This window comes from Anser brachyrhynchus (assembly GCF_964034855.1).
Source record: "Anser brachyrhynchus genome assembly, chromosome: 4".
In the NCBI taxonomy this organism is placed as follows: Eukaryota; Metazoa; Chordata; class Aves; order Anseriformes; family Anatidae; genus Anser; species Anser brachyrhynchus.
This window is the reverse complement of record NC_137698.1, coordinates 17,185,839-17,204,290: the sequence shown is the minus strand read 5'-3', so window position 1 is coordinate 17,204,290 and position 18,452 is coordinate 17,185,839. Positions and strand designations below refer to the sequence as shown.

General features: G+C 47.7%; 3 protein-coding genes across 7 annotated transcripts in view; 2 read left to right on the top strand and 1 right to left on the bottom strand.

Moving 5' to 3' along the window:
* The window catches only part of CSGALNACT1 (chondroitin sulfate N-acetylgalactosaminyltransferase 1), a 54,031-nt gene extending 50,401 nt beyond the window's left edge, over nt 1–3,630 (top strand). The window contains exon 12 of the mRNA XM_080590416.1: nt 3,554–3,630. The gene's annotated coding sequence lies outside the window, so the exon portion shown is untranslated. The remainder of the gene's footprint in view (nt 1–3,553) is intronic.
* On the bottom strand, nt 1,377–12,513 carry SH2D4A (SH2 domain containing 4A). Of its 2 annotated transcripts, none has more exons than XM_080590430.1 (9): nt 12,315–12,513; nt 11,332–11,491; nt 10,550–10,709; nt 8,389–8,454; nt 7,862–7,997; nt 5,711–5,927; nt 4,627–4,757; nt 3,946–4,166; nt 1,377–2,364 (listed from the first exon to the last, which is right to left on the bottom strand). In XM_080590430.1, the coding sequence occupies exons 1-9, from the start codon at nt 12,496–12,498 to the stop codon at nt 2,272–2,274; spliced, it is 1,368 nt and encodes a 455-aa protein (XP_080446556.1). In that variant the 5' UTR covers nt 12,499–12,513; the 3' UTR covers nt 1,377–2,271. The 2 variants fall into 2 exon arrangements, with proteins under 2 accessions (XP_080446556.1, XP_080446555.1); XM_080590429.1 differs by lacking the exon at nt 1,377–2,364 and adding an exon at nt 2,921–3,181.
* The window catches only part of CDKL2 (cyclin dependent kinase like 2), a 21,561-nt gene continuing 13,775 nt past the window's right edge, over nt 10,667–18,452 (top strand). For 2 of the 4 annotated variants that reach the window (XM_080590405.1, XM_080590404.1), the window contains exon 1: nt 17,573–18,041. In XM_080590405.1, the coding sequence (XP_080446531.1) occupies nt 17,874–18,041 (168 nt within the window). In that variant the 5' untranslated portion in view covers nt 17,573–17,873. Of the gene's footprint in view, nt 10,844–12,495; nt 12,637–17,572; nt 18,042–18,452 lie in introns of those variants that run through there. The other 2 variants (XM_080590406.1, XM_080590403.1) reach the window with 2 other exon arrangements.

Genomic DNA, 18,452 nt, shown 5'->3' with positions numbered 1-18,452 from the left:
GCAATGACTCTTGTAATCCTTTCACAGTATCCCTTGAAGAAAGAAAAAGTCTGTAGAGAAGCTCCCTAAGACGAGTAAAACCAGCATCCCTGATTCCTGACTGCTTCAAGTCATCCTGGCTCCACTCATTTTCAGGGTAACTAGCTTTCAGAACAGTGGAAGAGCCAGTCTTAGGGCGTGTATTCTAGCAGGGATTGCTGCCCTTGCTGTCAGTACAGTAATCTAAAGGCGTGGGTATAAAACTTCAGGTTTCTTCCCTCACAGCAGACAAGTGAAGCTGTGAGTCTTTAAAAGCTGAGGCATGATTTCGTCAAACATGTAGGACAGATGTGAACACTGATGGTGGCTTTTCCTGGGCCCTGCTGAGCCAACGCTTGCAAACAAGCAGTTAGAGTATAAAAGCATGTGAAGCTACCGGTCCAGTAATCAGCTGTCCAGACACTGAGCTGGCCCACTGTAGATCTTAGAGCTACAATTGGTCGTGTCTGTAAGGTCCTGCTGTGTCCGTGCCAGATCAGCCTGCGCCTGGTTTCTGCAGGTTAACACCATGCCTCTCAAACTGCCTTTTTAAAGGAGACTCCATCCCCTGTCTTTGCCAGCCCAGAGCTGTGCTTCATGATTTGTCTCTAGCAGGACAACAGCTCTGCCATGCTCTTCACCTGAGAACATGAGAGAGCAGATGCTGACTTTTCTCGAGTGTTGCAGATCTCTGAATGACCTTTCATTTTGGCCATGTTTTTCAGAAGAAACACTTCATTAATGAGGAAGGAGGGCTTTTTTCCCTTACAAATAATCTAGTGTTCCTTCCCATGATCGATGCTGGTTATGTTGAAAATACCCATTTGGTATATACGATACAGTGCTCAAGAAGCTCCATAAATCATTTGTCCTGCCTCTGCCGTTGCTTTCAAAATCTCACTTTAAATTAAGACTTCATCTCTAGTTAAACATGCTGCAACTGGAGTGCAGGTTTTGCCCTCCATCCTTGCATGGAAACCACTTATTAGCACAGCTGCAAATTTTAAGACCAGATGATTACAAGAATTTCTTTTAATCAATGTTCTGCAAAATACAAGTGGATGTAGGATGGAAGGTTTTGACTGCTTCTTTTTAGCAGAGTGGCCCCGATGCACCCGAAGGAAGGGAATGGGTAAACAACTGAGCGCTTGCTCACTTGAGGGTCACATCTCTAACAAATGATGACGTTAGGAGATTTGCACAACCCTCGGCTGTACAGTTTGTCACGTGCAGCAGCTCAAATGGAGACAGTCAGGGTAGGAATTAATTTGCTGTGTGATTCTGTCCAGTTTCTCCCCCAATATTCTGAGTTGTGTTTTTAAAGAGCAGTTTAACAGATACGAAGAGAGAACATTAAGTTGAAAGAAATAGTTCTATGTTAAAGTTCACAACAGATGCAGTAATATGGACACAACTTGTAATAAATAGCTCCATTCTGGAAAATAGCATTCTTTACTGGCAAACATTTCTGTAAACTTTACTAATACTGATATGCCCTGTTTCTTACATTGTTTAGGCTCTGTGCATGTTTCTTGCAAACAAATTCCTGTATCTCTTCTCCTCTCCCTTCCAAAAGATTAGTCCCCCTCTATGCAGAAAGGCCAGCGTGGGATATAGATACAGGTTAAAAGAGTGAGAATCTATATTCAGAAGCTAAAGGAACTTTTAAAATGCATTTTTCATGAAAATCCCTCTACAAAGAACACATGTCACTGAAAGGCACCAGGGGTTTGCTTGGATGTTTGGCTCGAACATCCTTGATTCCAAGGGCACAGCATTTTACAGGATTAAGCTTCACATTATACAAATTACTCTCAAGACCAATTCACTGCTCCGAGTTGTTTGGTGCCTTCAGGAAGCTATGATCTCATTCAATTGCAGATACCAATCTATTTCCCAGGCAGCACACAACCTTGCAGTCAAGAGCAAAAGGCAGCTTGAACATAGATGTCCCCGAGGAAATCTGCAGAAACCCAATGAAAATACGTGGCAGTATCTCCCCGTGCAGCTGATACTTCATCATCTAATTCACTCCAATGTGCGTGATATTTCTGGGTGCTTTGTAGCTTGCTGGGCTGATGCATCCTGTTGAAATGAGAAGCCCACAACAGCACTTATCCTCCTACTGCTTTGTTGTGAAGGATTTAAAATACAGGGACTTGAGGCAAGTTTCAGGTAAGCGTCAGCCAGCTCCAGTTCGAAGTGCGGTCTTTGTGAAAACAGGTTCGGGGCTACGGGATGAGACTGAGAAGTTCACTTAAAGAGAGAGATGTAATCTGGTTCGTGGTCCTCTTGACCACATGGGTAAAGCAACAGCTCCTTCCCCATGGAAGTGATGGCTTCTTCCTGTTGGCAGAGGATAAAGTTAAAACACTTTTCAAACAGACCAGGATACGCCCGACCTATCACAAAGTCATGGAGTGAACAGCAGTCTCCCCGCCTCCGTTACTGCGTGGACTTCTTCATTCTGCTGTGCAATACGACTCAGAGCCCTGGGAATTCAGGGGACAGATCCACAGGGCTGACCTCTGCCTTCAAAAAGCAATGTCAGTGCTTGGTGCGATAACCCAGTGGTGTGATTCTGGTAGTTCTTGGAAACAGCACTGCTCGTCTCATAGGTGACCACAGCTTCTACAGGGTGCAGTGCTGTCCTGCCTAGGAAGAGCCAGAGCGAGGACTGTGCAGCATGCAGGTAAGCAGGACCGCAAGATCGCTGCACTTGTGCTAGTTCAGGCAGGGGTGTGCACGAGTGGGATCTGAGCTTCTGGCTCTGTTTGTGAGAGGGACAAGGGTGGATCCCGCAGTGAGCACGTGCCATCTGCTTTGGCAAGCCCTTTTCTAACAAGAATTCCCTCAAAGCAGGGTTTCTGCTTCCAATCTTGTTCCCAACCTCAGCAACAGATGCATGGTGGGAACTTGCCTTCTTTCATGGTCCCCCAGTGGATGATAAGCAGAACCCACCAGAGCATTTCATCAGGGTAGATTCACCCTACTCCCACACACATCTGCTGTAGTGCAGTGGAGTCTGTAGGATTCTTTGCAGACTGTGGGTGTGACTCTATCTTTAATATAGACATGCACAGCCAGGCTTTAAATCCTCCAGCTTTGGTACCAGTAGCTGTCTAGCTCCTGCTTTCAACAGGTTCAGCCCGGACTGTGAAATCTGCACAAAAGAAGCAGGTTGAAGCAGTGCAGATAGAGCTCTAGCAAATAAGCATAGATATTTTCCCCATGTCCAATTTAGTTTAGCCATGTATGCATTATGCTAGGCACTTACTGAAAAGAAACACAAATATATGAACCTTTAGGCAAAAAGATTGTCCTGTCCCTGGACAGATCTTACAATAAACGAGTGCAGGATCTGGTTGGTTTTGGACCCCTACGCAACTGCAGTCAATGCAAGCGAACACTTGGTGTTACTGTTGCAAGAGTGTACTGGCCTTCTTCCTTCCCTTCCTATATTTGCTACTTTTGCTCAGTACAGCGCTTTGTCTGCTTGGAGATTATAACAATACCTTGTTCTCTTTCTTTCCAGAGCTAGAGACGAGCATATTTTCTGCTTACCTGACCTGTTGGGACTCTACAACAACGGACAAAATCAAAAATTCCTGAGTAAGTATGCTGTCACCTATCACCTTATCAGTATTTCTACTAAATAATATGTAGGAACTTGAGCCCTGTGCAAGGTCTTCTGCCCACTTCAGGAGTAGCAATTCAGGTCTAAGACATTTGAGACGTATTAGGTTGTCTGAGACATCCCTATAGGGCTGGCATACCCTTCTGGAGCATCGCAAAGGATACTCAATGGTAGCAAAAATGGGCCTTCTTACCTACACTATAACAACTAAATCTGTTCCTTCTTATTTTGAAATGCCCTGAGGCAGCTACACAAACAAATAGCTAATGAGTGCCTTGCTAGAATTTCACCTTGTGGTAGTCGACAAGGTCAGCCAGCGTTGAATGTTGTAGCTGGTCCACTCCGAGGAAGCTGTAGGAATCACTAGAGGCGTCAATAAGGAAATGTTTACACCCCTCCACAGACCGATAGGAAAGCACGTAGCCTTTGATTTTCTCGCTGACCCGGACCAGAAAACTCCCCGGCACCATTTTGCTCAGAAGCTCCTCTGCTTTCTGAGAAGTCAGGATACCTGTTGAAAACCAAAATACAGAGTTGAAGAGAAAATAGCATTTGCAGAGGTGGGAATGGAACACTTTTCACAAGAAGTGTTCTTTACCATTCTAAAACTAATTCACAGTGCTTCCATACCTGCATGTTTTCTTGCTCACTAGTCCAAGAGCCATATTGCGATTGCTAGTAGCTGGCCATGGTCTCACGCTAACTGTACTTCATGCTAACTGTTTCATTCCTGGCATATTAGGCTTGTTATCAATGGGCTATGAGAATTTGAGATCTGGCCTCTGTTCTGAGACTTTAGCTTAGCCTTTGTTGTAATGCTAGAGGAATTTAAAGGAATTTAAACTATCATACACATGTAAAATTGATAGCTAGGCGCCTTTGAAAAGCTCCTGGGCCCAGCCTCTTGCAGCAGCCATGTTAGCAGTACCAACTTAAAAGTTTGGGTGGGGGCAGAAATGCTCAGAACTCACCATGGAACCACGGTGCTATCGTGTCTGTGGTTTTCTGATAGCCAGCTCGGAGCGGGAATTGCTCCTCTTTGAACCACTTAATGATGCTTTCTTCAGTGGAATTGGAGATTGTCCTCTGGATTCCCTCTTTCCTGTTACAAAAAAAAGCAAATTTGTGCAAGTTCAAACAGCTGTTGAGTCATTGTCAGGAATTACCTTTTGTTCATTGTATTAAGAACAGCCCTAAACAGAAGGCTTACGATAAGGAAGCTGTCAGCATTATTGTATGGTTTTCAGTGGACACCCAGCAAAGAGAATGTACATCTTCTAGGCTTTAGGATGTTCTGCTATATAAGCCTGTTACTGAGTGACTTCACGCATGGCAGGTAAGAGAACTTGACTCTGTCAGAAGAGGGTCTTTTTATCTCCAAAAGCTCCGTATAATCTGGAGGTTGGGCATTCTGGGAGGTGGCTAAGAAGGGCAGAGCCAAGAGCCAGGAACAGAAGGCTGAGGGTTTGAACCTGAGGACACGCTGGTTAGCAGCTCCGGTGGCATTTCCCTCAGCTGGGTGAAAACACACAGTGCAACTTTTACACCATGACATGGACGCTGATCCTCAGCTGCTAAGCCCTCATCTTTGTTTTTAATGGTCCAAACCTGGATTTCTAGTGTTTTCAGTGGAGGTGGGTCCCTTTGCAGTAAGCCACCATCTGTCCTTGTCTGTTACAACATGACAGAAGCAACTCCTGCCAAGGAGCCTTGGGTGAACTGGAGTCACTGAAAATCACTGGAAGACTGCACAGAACTGTATGAGTGTCACAGGAACAAGGCTTCTGTTGTGGGAGCTTATCTAGTGAACAGGAATGTCAATGAGAATCCCAATCGGACAGTAAACCTCCAGGAGTGAACAAATACGCCTCATCACCGTAATCAACAGCTCTGCCCCAATCCTCACACCCTAGGCTGGAATATTTTATAGCCTGTTTTTCCCAGTGGAGTGTCTCTCCTCCACACAAGGAGGACAGGTAACATTTCTCATCTCAGCCAGCCCTTGCCAGAGCAGAAGCAGCTCATCCCTCAAGACTGCACAGGGATGTTTCTTACCTAACTCCTTTCCCGTTTGCCATCACAGAAGGTAGAAGTTTAGGCTTGGGTGGGAGAGGCGGGTATTGGAGCGGTCGCCGGTCTCCTGCTGTGGCATTCTTGGATATATCTGCCTGCTTCCCTCTGTGGACACCCTGCAGCGAAAGCCTCCTGTAGTCGTCCCTGGCCTGCCGCGCAAGGGAGCGTCTCTTCTCGTCTGCTGCCTTGGCTTTCCGCACTGGAACAAAAAATGAGTCCTACAGGAGTGAACAAGCGGGCAAGTTTTAAGCTTGCTGCCCTTTGGTCATCTCCCTGCTTGCTGAAATTGAGGAATAACTCATTTCAGAGCATTTGGGTTCTCTCTGTGCTCTAGCCCTGGGCACAGACAGTGTTACCATGGAGGGAGGGGTCTGTGGGACTAAGGTTCTCCCCATCCTGTGTTCTCAAGGAGGCGTTTGAGGTTGACTAAGCTGGAAGTCATTCGTCTTCCACACAAGCTTGTAGTGGCTCAGCTACTCTGGCCACTGTCTGAAAGATGCACTCATTTCTGAGAACAAAAACAACTGCTGAAATGACCCCAAAATCAATCTTCTGAAGGATTTGAAAGTCCTGATGGGCTTTGAGGAGGGAAGGAAGTCTTGCTGAGACTGTTATGGGAAGTAGAGAACTTGGCTGGATATTTTTTTTTCTGAAATACTGCTTTGATTCTCCAGGTTATAAGCATTCAGTAGCACATCCTGGAGTCTGCAGGAGTAACGGGCTCTCCAGTCTGAGATAGGCCAGTTCTTTCCTTGCTTTTGTAATCAACTGCAGATTTATTTTATTAGTAAGAAAAATAAAACCCTTGGTCTGAAGTGAAAACAATTGGTAGTACTGCATTGCCATCTACTGAACAGCAGGGGAGGAACTGAGGAAAAAAACACATCAAGTTCTCCAATATTCCTTCTTCCCAGGAGAGGAAGTGTGAGGGGCAGAATTTGAAGCTGGGTGGAAACAAAGGCAAGCAGAGTGTGAGGGTATTTCTTACATACCAAGCTTGTAACCCTTTGTTTCAGTCTCTGAGGAAGCTGGACAGCAAGACTCCATGAAAAGGAATTGAGTCAAGATGTCTCTCTAACTCAGGCTATTTTTTAAAAATTGCCTTTGAAGTATGCAGCTACTCTGGGAGATCTCTGAAGGAAATGTAGCTATCATAGTGACTAAAGCAGGGAGTTCAGGAAGTACTTGGCAGCAGTGACAGATGTCACTAGAAGTCTCATAGTGTTTTCTCATTTTCCTTTCTATTGTTTGGATTTGTTATGTTAGAAGGTACTCTGCTTAGGTGGGATTTTTTTTTTTTGTATGGCAAGAAAGCAGATGGGAGGACTATGCCTTGCAGAAATGGTAAAAAGCGAGGAGATTTGGAGTGGCCCCTTGTTCATGTTTTATGTGGCCTCTTTTTTCATGTTTTATATTATTTCTAAGGTCTTGGATTAGCCCACATCTCCACATTGTGGCTCAGTTGTGCACAAAGGAGTTTTGCTTTGGCCTTATGCTGACCTTCTGCACAGAAATGAATTTTATGGAGCAGCAAAAGCCCTCCTTGCTCCCTTCTGAAGTCCAAAAGGGGCTCCTTTCACTCAGTGAAAGCAGTTTGCCATGAATAAAGTGCTTATGAAATTGCCCTCTTTAGTTTGTCCTCGCCACCCATTATCCAAGTCCACATGAGCAATGGTTACTGCAAAGGTCTACCAAAGGCAATCTCTGGTTTAAAATCAATTATCTTGGCTACACCCACGTGGCTCCTATTTGTTGATTATTTTAATAGGGTTTCTGAGCACTACCACATGCCAGCAGGACCCATTCTGCTTGGCACTGTTAGTGTTCAAAGCTATCAGATTTCAACTAAAAAGAAAATCAGCTTAAAATACAGAGAAGACTGATATGGGGAAATGGTTCCAAATGGTGATTTTTCTGTAGGAAAAATTTTCCATTTCCCTGCCCAGCTCTAGTCTCAGTGCTGTGTGGACTCAGAAAAATTCTGATAATGCAGCAGTGTAGTTTTTGGCAGTACTCTCCAGCCACTGACTGAGAAATACTCAGTTCCAGTTTTGCAGGAGAATGACTGAGATGACCACACAGAGCCCCAAGATTTCTCAAGCCCCGTAGGAAAAGGTCATCCTAAGATCTTACAGGATTCCTGCCATTCAGGCTCATTCTCATCAGATTTCTGCAGCGTACTCTGAGTCTCTGAGCTTGTGTGGCTTTGCGGTATTGCCTTCAGTGGGGCTGTGGTTTCTTCTGAATTTCTCTTCTGTGCTTCCTTCATCTGTGAAAGACATAGTACGCTTAGTGCTTTGTCCCAGGCTAGTTTTAGCCCTGCTTTTTAGCTAGCCTTGAAATACTGAGTACTGCATTCTTTTTTGTGAATCCGTTATTTCAACAACATGCAGACCCTCTTCCTTTACTGCAGGTCACAACAGAGAAAATAGGGGAAAACAGTCTACCAGAAATAATCAGGAACATCGTCCTATGGTATTGCCCAGTCTGCCAGGCTGGCCTCCTTTTTGGCCAGTCCAAATTGTAACACCACACTCAAGGAATATGGCAATGTTGAGTAAAACTGATCCAAGAGGTGGACGTTTGTGGGTCAGGTGAGTCTCTGAGGCTGACTGGGCCTCTAGAATAAAGTCTGGGCCTGCCTCAAGATTGCAACTTACCTGTGGGAAGCCACCCTTCCTCACGTGGCAGTCTGCCAGCATCTGGTGAACATCTCTGGCTTCCCTCTGGGCAGAGGAAAAGAGCAGTGAGAAATGAATGCAGCATCAGGACCTTTACTCTTTTTTTAGAGCATGACCTTCCAAATTTGGAGAATTTGCAGGTGGAGAGTACAGGTGCCACGTAGCAGCGCTGGGCTGCCATAGCCTGGGAAGCTGTGCGTGGGGGAGTGCCACGCGTTGTGCTCTGCAGGCTGCCCTCCTCTCACAGCCCTCCCCAGAGACCCCAACAGGGCAGGCTGGAGCGTTCTGCATTTTTAGAGCTGATGCCAAGGAGAAGCTGCTCACTCCTTCTCACTTTTATGTGATACATGCACAGGAGAAAGAGTCAGGGGTGTCAGGATTGTCCCAGGCCTGCCTGGATTTGCTAAGTGATGATCCAAAGTGGTCCCAGGAAGTGGACAACTTCCTTTCCTTCCCTCCCCAAATCTGCTCGAGCTTTACCTGCCTGTGCTCAGCTACTGCTATGTGCTGCAAACCGCTGCTTGTCAGACTGACCCAACAAGCTGCGTGTCTCTTCCCTAAAACCAGTCTAGCTACACTAGCAGAGGTTAGTATCCGAGACCTGTCTTTTAAGAAAAAGTTAGCCTTGTCTTTGAACAAACACCCACCCACCTCCCTGTTTGACTCAGCCTGCCTTCCGCAGCACAATGAGTAACGAGTTACCTGCACTGCACGGCTTACCAAGGACACGCTTTATCTTTTACAATGCTTACTATGAACCCGTGTTTCCAACTTCCCTGTCCTAGGCAGAAAGCTAGGAAGTTAAAATGTGAGTGAAGCAGCTTGTTTTCTTAGATCAAACCCCTGCCCCCTGCGGCAGGCAGAGCACAATGCCCAGTTCCCTCAGGTACAGTTAAGTGGGAACTACATCTCAGGAAAAAAAACAGCACAATGAGCTTTCTCCCCTCCCTCTCTACACCTAGAAAATGCAACACTCTGCAGCCTGTATCCCTCCTACTAGCAAAAACATCAGAAACCTGGGAAAATTACCCATAGCATAATGACAGAAAACAAAAAGTAATATATATATATAAAAAGCCTCAGTTTCTTTTGAAACTTTGAAAGGGTTTTCCATTTTTTGGTGGTGGTGGGATTTTTGGTTGGCTGGGTTTTGTTTTATTTATTTAGATAGCTCTGACTAATAACTTCCTTTAAAAGGGGGAGGAAAAAAAAATCTCCCACATAGTTGCTCAGCTTCAGCAAACAGTGCTGAGAAAAACCCAGTGTGATTCAGAGCCTTTTGATAAAGGAGTCAGCCACTGGATTCCCTTCAGTATTTTGGCAGCAGTGGGAGAGGCACTCTACCAAAATCCAGCTTTCAGTTATCATGCTTTTATACTGAGATATGGCATGGCTGGGTAATAAAAGAATATACAGTCATACAAGTTAGCAGCAAAAGGCTGAGTGAGAACTCACTGAATGAGATTGGACTTTTCCCAGTGAGTCAACAGGACATTTCCGTTCAGCTTTGGCTGCATTGGTAGTTAATTGAATTTGTCCTTTTCTGTTCTCTGCAAATGGCTTTTTTTGGTAGCCAATTAAAAAGTAGAAATGTATTTACGACTGGAGAAAAATATTACCTCAGTAAAGGTGTAGTTACTGATACTGCTTACTTGCATTTGGCGTTTTCCTATGCTGTAAAGGTCATAAGGTATTTTACCTGAAAATATACATGTTAGAGGATACTGGTAAAACTGTATACATCTGATCTCTTGTAAAAGTAGATGATTTGTCTGCACACGCAAGTTTATAGCCCTCAAATCCTGGGATAGGCTCTCTGGTCTTGCCCAGAAAGCAGTCCAGACTAGCCACAAAGCAGGAGGGAGAGTACTCTGACCCTCATTTTATCCACAAAGAACAGAAGCAAAGGATTTGAGAGTACTTGTCCGGTGCTACAGAGCAGATCTATCCCAGCTGAGAATAGCACTTGGACCTCCCAAGGATGTAACAGTATGGCTTCTTCTAGGAGTACAGTAAAGCCCTTCACAGTCAGCTGGCGTTTCTCTCACTCAAATTTGTATCAATAGCAATCAGGATTTGCTGCACTTCCTAGACCTCAGGCAAATGATGCTGGTTAGTATGGAAAAAAGGGGGAAAGTACCTTTTTGAGCTCCTGGCTTTTCCCCATTGTAGCAGCAGCAGTTTTTCTATCATCTGCTTTCTGTTCCTCCAGAGTGCCTTTATTGTTCCCCTGAACATCTGTCTCACCAAGGACTCCCAGCTGGGGATGCGGAGACGGCGTTACAGAACAGTTGGTCTCTCTGAAACGGGAGACAGGTCTTAGGAATCCCAGGGAGTCACTTTCTGCTCTCCAAGCATCCGAGAGGAAGTTACACATGAGCAGAACAGCACTGCAATGGAGCACGTGCATGCAGCTATCTTATCTCCAGATCAGGTAGATGGAATAATTAATTTAATTACTCATTGGGAGCACCTGCTGGTGAATCGGTGCAATCCAAATGCATCACCTGCTGCGGTGACAGAGCTACCATTTCCTCTGAACTGCTGCGGTGACCGCAGCAGGGACATCACGGGAGACTCCGTGAGCTGGGGAGGGCTTTGGGCTGGAGATGGTCTCTGCCAGCGCTGTGCGTACCCGCAGAAAGCCGACCTTCGCCTGAGCCTTTTGCCTGCAGGTAGAGTGTGACAGCCACACCCTGCCCAGCCCCGAGGTGGAAATCAAAGGAAAGAAAAAAGAGGTTTTATAAAGGGCTTGCGCTACTTCCTGGTGGCGATGCTGGACTTGCCCACCCGCTTCCTCGCAAGAAGGAAAATTCACAAAACAGAGGGGAGAGTCCCCAGAGAAGAGTCCAGCCTCCAATTTCTAGGAATGTCTTTTTCTCTGTGTCTGCCCACCAAGTCCTCCAGGTGAAGGGTGCTTACCTCGCTTCCTTGCCTTGCTCGCTTGCTAACTGCTTTGCCCTTTGTGCCTGGATCTCTTCACAGATGGCTGCATACGATTTATCTGAAGGATGCTCGCCCATCACCCAGACCCAGACATCGTTGTCGGCACCCAGCTTCCATTTCACTGACTTCCCGCTGGCTGGAAAAGAAGTAGCTCTTTCGCAAACACTGTTTGCTCAGCACTCTGTGCAGGGCCTGTGTCCCACATGCTGTGTCCCCGGCTGCTGCTGTTGGCAGAGCCTTTCCAAAAGTGGCTGGACATGGGGAAAGCTCGGCTGGGACACAGGACACACCTCCCATTTCATTTCACAATACTGCAGCCAAGTCAGTGAAGGGGACATTTCTGAATCTGGGGACAAGGGATGCCAGTATTTCCTTTCTTTCTCTAATTCCTTGCCACCACCCTCCCCAAGCATCTTGTCCAAGTGAGGGTTAACTATCTGCAAACAGAGCAGGTGGGAGAGCAGTGATACCATGCTAGCAGATAATATGCTGTGTAATCCAGTCAAAAAGACTTCACATCTAAAAGCACAAGGGAAACTCCTGCAGATCTGGTGCCTCAGACAAGGTAAAGGGACTTGCCGAGCTCCCCTATGTTCCTGGCACCCCAGGACAGGCATTTGAGTCGGTGGTTATTTTACAGACGGGTTCAGAGGCCTCCATTCAGTGGCATGCTTGATAAGCTGCATCTCCTGCTGCCGGGAGTACGGAAGCCACAGCTTCCCAGGAAAGGGAGTTTAGGAACTTGGCAAAGTATCTGGGTGAGGGAGTATTGTATGCCATTGTATGCCAGCCCAAACTCAGCTTGGGAAGTGAGGTTAGTTATAGTTTGGAAATGCAGCTATGATGTGTCCCTGGGAGAAGAAATTGCCCTAGGGACACGCTACCTCCCGTTTCTGGGGAGCCGTTGAGTTAGTCAGGTCTGTGCCAGAGGGGGAAGCAGCTGGCAGGTCGAGACTTACCTTTTCTCGGCAGTGGCTTCTTTTGCTGCTTCTTTTCTTCCTTTTCTGCGTCAGCTTCTCTTTCTTTCCACCGTCTGATCTGCTCCTGCCTCATCTTGAAAAAGAGGATCTGTTTCTGCTCCTCGCTGAGTTCTGCCAGCAGGTCAGGATCAATGTACATGTCCGATAATATCTGTTTCAGCATGGCTGGAGGTTTCAGTTACGCGCGTTTGTGGCGATGATCTCCAGGGATCTGGTCCTCTTCCTGGCTCAAATGTGCCTGCACCGACAAGAAAGACGCCCTCCCCGCCTGAGCCCGGAGCAGGAATGCAGGCGTGCCAGGGTAATTATACTTCTATCTTTTTTTTTTTTTCAGCTCAGACTTCCTGCACAGACCAAAAAAAGTAAATAAGTACCTTAAAACCTGCTATTAAAATTCCTTGAAATAGCAGGTGAGCTCAGCTCAGTCGCAGCCCCCGCGCGCTCCACAGGGACAACTGGCCAGAAGAGGGAGAGTTCTGGAGTGGGGAGGTTTTGTTTATATACCTTGATAAACCCAGCTGATAGTATATCAAAACAGAGAGCGCTCTGCCTGTTACAGTCATCAGAGGTGTGGCTTGTCCGTGCCGAGCAAACATTCCTGCTGGGCAGGGAATCAATGAACCCGTGGGCTCCTCCTTTGAAAAGGAAAACTTTGAGATGGGGCGGCTCGATCTTAACAAGTCCGGCCAGCCTCATTTCACCAATGAAAGATTGGGAGGGCTTTAGGCTCTGCTTTTAAGGTAAGGGCGAGAGACGCCCAGTGAGAATTTTGGTGTGCTCCCATCCATCAAAGGCAGCACCGCAGCAAGTCAAGGAGTACAGGTAGCGCGGCTGGTTTCTACAAAGCCAGATCGGCAGCAGCTGACGAGCTGAGGCAGCTCCCGGTCTGACAGTTCTTGCTGAGGTGCCTTTCCCACGTGGCCAGCCTGACACCATGCATCCACTTTTATCTGGATGAAGCGGACAGGGAGAATCAGTGCCCCTCTTCCTGCCCTGGATCACGTCAAAATACTTAACGCCCACACAGCTGTGCTTTGTGCCCATATATTTACACTTAAAGCAAAGTGTTTCTTCTGGAAAAATCATGAGCGCTCAGCTGGCAGGGGAGCGAGGAAATAGAAATGTGGACTAAAGACCTTGAAACCAGCTCTTTTCCCTATCTTATCTGGATAACCTCATGGATATCAGGAGGTTGGTTGATAACACCTGCGATGACACTTGTACAACCCAGGTGTTGCTGAGGAAGGAGGAAGAGGACAGAGGAAGGCTGACAGCTATAGATGAAGTACGATTCCCGAGCGGGCTGCACGGTGGCCGGCCAGGGGCAGCAAGGGGCTTCTGGGCAAGCTTTTGAGATCTGAAGCCAGCAGGCTACAGAGAAAAGGCCAGTGGGGTTACTCACGTCCTTCTACACAAATCCTGGGAGTCTGAGGAACGAGCACACTAGGGCACAGTGCAGTAGATGGGACGGAGGTGGTTGGTGGGGCACAAACTGACAGAATGACCTGCGCCAGGGTGAAGCAGCAGCAAGTATTAAATCCTGCTGTCAAATCAATAAAGTTTCTTACAGTACAGGGTGTAGATCCCTAGGGACCCAAATCTGGGGTTGAGGCAGGAAAAAAAGGTGTTGGGAGCACCTTCAGATTCGAAGCATGACTGCTCAGATTCAGCCCAGAGTCTGCCTTTTTTTTTTTTTAAATTATTTTTATTTTCATTTTGGAAAGGAGTAAAAGAATAGAGAAGGGAGTGTCAGAGAAACATAATACTGAAGCTTTCCAAAGGAACATGAACACGGTGCATTTAATTAGAGGAAATGGGGCAGCAAAACAGCAGCCTTTGTAAAGTCCAACTGGCAGAACAGTATCTGCTGGGTTTGTTCTGCTGCACTGGTGTTCCACCTTCCTCCGTCTCGCCCCCAGGCTGGCATCAGGCAGGCTTTTGGGGCAGGTCAGTGGGAGGTGTTCTTATCCAGGTAATGCTTTTTAGTATCCCCCCAATAACAGAATGGTTCCAGATCAGCAGCCAAAGGAAGGAGCTCGGGCTGTCCAAGAGCCACGGAGGACTGCAGCTGCAGAGAATGAGCAGCTTTTTGCGGGGGGAGGTTGGTGGGCAGTCCCCAGTCCCTGGGGAAACCTGAACTGTGTGGTTAGACTGCAAAACTGGGGCACGCTGCTGGGGGATTATTGTTTAAGCTTCATTGCCTCCTGCTCCGAAGCACTGTCTGAAAGAGAAGCTATTTGCAAACAGGTCAGTGTCAGAACAGCACGCTTTGCCAGGATGGGGACCCTTAAGCTTTCAGTTTTGGTTTGTTTGCTTGTTTTTAAAAGACCATTTCAACACAGTGCAAATTGGAGGATGCAAAGTTTATTTTAGTGGGGTTTATTTTAGCGAAATTCATGTCTTCAGAGGGTACTTGATGTTGCTCTGATTTTAGAGAACATGACAAAACTGTTGTTTAAGTCCAAGGTGTTTTTTCTTTGGAGAAACAGCAAGGGTTAAGACCTCTGTGGATCTGAAACAGTAGCTGAAGCAGATGATAGCTTTGAGCATGGTCTGAACTTGAGGGTTGGGCCAACAGAAATTAATCACAAGGTCTAAAATTTAAGAGGCTTTTAATGTAACAGTCTCATTGCATGAAGAGAGGTGAAATCCTTTTATTCCCTTCAGGTGAGAAGGTATCATTTGTGGTTTGTGTGGGCCAAATACTAAGTGGTTTGCTAAACAGAGGGCACTCAATATCTTGCCCCGGGGGGGACCGGGGGAAGGCATCCAGCTGGTCAGGTCTCCCAGCAGCTCTGCCTTCTGGCTCTGGGTCAGCAGAATTACTCTTCCCTGGAAACTCTTCAGTAAAGGCACAGCTCACTAGCCAGCAGGGTGCCTGAAAAAGAGGATGGCCAAAAATTTTCCGGGAAAGGACGTCCTTGCTACAACTGAGACGTGTGCGTCTGTGGCTGGAACTGACTGGAAGCGCGGGCCCTGAGCTCGATTCCCCAGCTGGCTGCTGTCCTGCACCCTGCCTCTTCGTACAGCGCTCTGCGTCACCTCTGTGTGGGCCCTTCTCACCACCTGGCTGCACAGGAGCCATCTGACACGGGCCAGTGTGGTTTACGTTGCAGAACTAAAATGTGCAGTGAGCAGAGCTGCAGAGGCTGTGGTGCTGCTTTCCCCTTCCCTCCCAGTACTGCCCCCTGGTGCTGCAGGTGACCTTCCTCACTGGGATGTGCTTCTCTCTTAAGGTTCCTCGCGCTCTGTGTCTAACCTGCCTCTTTCTGCCCGCCTGGGTTACCTCCCCACTTGGGAGACAGCCCCTCACACATCTGTGACAGTCCAGATACCAGGTTTTACCTGGGACGCTTGCACAGATGGGCGAAGAATTCGGATGTTTGGTGGCGCCCATGTGAAGGTAAGGTACTCTTCCCCTTCTGCTGCCACGAAGTCTGCCTGAAGACAACCTGGAAATTCTCTCCGGTGCATTTAAGCAGCAGCTTGCAACTGTGTCTCACCTTGACTCAGGCTGAACTGCCACTGAAAGTACTGGAAACTTCCGCTGCTTGAGGGAAACATACAACCCTTAAAAGAGCAAGGTCACGCAGCATTTAAGCTGCCTGCTGGAGAGCAGTCTCTTCCGTGCTCCTGTCAATCATCTACCATGAATGGGGGAAATCTAAGTACGTGAACACACGGATCACTCCATGTCACCCCTGGCAGGCTCATGGGACACCCCCTTCTGACATCCTGGTATTCCCTATTCTCACTGCCACAAAGGGAAAAGTTATCCAAGAAAGCAGTAGGCAAACGTACATAGATACACATTTGATATTCTCTATATCAATAAATTAAATAAGGGGGTATAAAATGAGATAGTGAACATATTGAATGGTGGCTGTTGTACTGATTTTCTGAGGCAGCTTCTTCAAACTGCTGCATGCACCTCTACGGAAAATGTGACAGGAACGTTAAATTAAAAGTGACCCCAAGAGGCTCAAACATTGTGAGGAAAAAAAAAAAAGGCAAGAAAAGCTGTTACTGCTGATTTTTTATCAAGTGCCACTTATACTTCTCTTATCTCTTTCTTCAATCTTCTGCCCCTCCCCACACTCTTTAGGGATAATAAGGAGACAACGGTTTCAAGGATCATAATGTAGTTGAACCTTAACTTTCAATGCAAGACATGACAAGGTCATGTACTCTTCTGAATCACATCAGAAAACAATACTACTTTTCTTGATAAGACAAGTAGTTAAAATGGTTTATCTCTGAAAAGGGCTTGCTGTCTTTGCTTTTTTGTGTTGTTGCCTTAGCTTTCCCAAGAGGTAAATTAGTGTATCTAAGCCCTCACCAAGGATTTGAAGACCTTGAAAAGCTAGATGAAAAGCAGAGAAGAACAGACTATCACTTCCTATCTTTGCTTCATGACGCTGGAGGTCTATTCAGGACACCTTTCATCCAGGCACTGTAAACACACTGCGAGAGCAGTTTTGTGCTGAGGAGCCCATCACGTGCGTGGCTGCAACACAGAGTAAGGAGCGGGGCAAGAGCAATTCAGCAGGGATGAGATCAACGCCCCCCTCTTCCTCATCTCCCCAGCCCTTCTGTAACTGCAGGCCCAACACACAGGCTGACGCTTCCTCTCCTCTTTAAAGCAAGGGCATATTTTGCTCCCTCAGGAATGTTAGAATAGGGAGGGATGTTAGAAACAGGCAGCAATGTTAGAAATAGGAAGGAATGCTCAAATATAATGTTATAGGGCTTGGAAAATGGTCCTCTTCAAAGCCAGTCTAGTCTTTTCCCCAGCTGTCCTGCTGCAGGCATGTCCCACACAAGGGCCTCATCAGCCCAGGAACAGGGGGGCTGTAGGATGCTGTGTCCCCTAGCTTTTCCCTCACACAAGGGTCCCGATCTGTCAGCCCTGGAACGGGGGGGCTGTAGGATGCTGTGGGCTGTGTGTTTTCCTTCCAGCCCCTGTGCTCTGCGTGCAGGGCTGAGGCCCCAGGCAGCACTGCGCTAAGAAAGCAAAAAGGTTTCCTATACGAAAATAATCCCTTGCTCATACTGGACAAGCTGGGGAAGGAAAAAAAAAAAAAAAAAAAACACGTTATCACTTTTGACATCAACCCCACGCAGGGGGGAGCACCATGGCGGTGCCTCCGCCTCCACACGACGCCCACGGGGGGGGGAGGACGGTAACGGGGGGTTGGCCACAAGGGGGTGATGACGGTAACGGGGGGGGCAAAGGGGCAGGAGGACGGTAACGGGGGACGGGACGAGGCGTCGTTCCGGGAGGGGGACAAGGACCGGCGGAGCCCCTCGGCCGTCCCCTCAGAGCCGCGGCGACCGTTGCGGCGAAGGGCGGGAGGGGGCGCCCGCGGCGGCGGCCGTTGCGGCGGGTGGCGGCGGCCGTGGCGCGTTGCGGCAGGTGGCTGCCGTTGCCCCGGTGCCGGTGGGCCTTCGGGGTGCGCCCTCCGGGCAGCGCGAGGGTCCGGGCGAGGAGCCCCAGCTCTTGCCCGGGCTTCCCGGGGGTTGGGAAGGAGGGGGGAGATGGAGAAGTACCAGGTCCTCGGCTTCCTCGGGAAAGGCAGCTACGGGGTGGTGACCAGGTGCCGGAACAAAGAGAGCGGGCAGGTGGTCGCCGTCAAGAAGTTCCTGGAAAGCGAGGATGACACGGTGGTGAGGAAGATCGCCGTGAGGGAAATCAAGCTGCTGAAGGTGAGCGGGGGGAGCCCCGGGGGGCGGAGCTGCATTTTAAAGACCACGCAGGTGTCTTTTGGGTAGCTTTGGGGGCATATTCCTCACTACCAAATTCTGAGACGGGTGTTTAAACGTTGTCCTGAAGGCAAATGTCTCCTTCGTCTCCTTCGAGCTGAGTGTCTGCGATCAGGGCTTCCCTTGTGTTACAGGTGTTAGTGGTCCAGAGCTGATGGATGTGGGTAAGATCTTCCCATAGAGACTAGATGGGGAAAAACTGCCTCTTGAGATTCCCTAATTTAAGGAGTGGTGTTTACCCAGGGAAGCTGGAGGGTGGGTGTAAATTTAAGACACTCTGTCAGTTTTGACAGCTTTTTTAGAAGGGGTACACAGTACCACTGTACATCAGCTTATAAAGCACAAACGACAAAG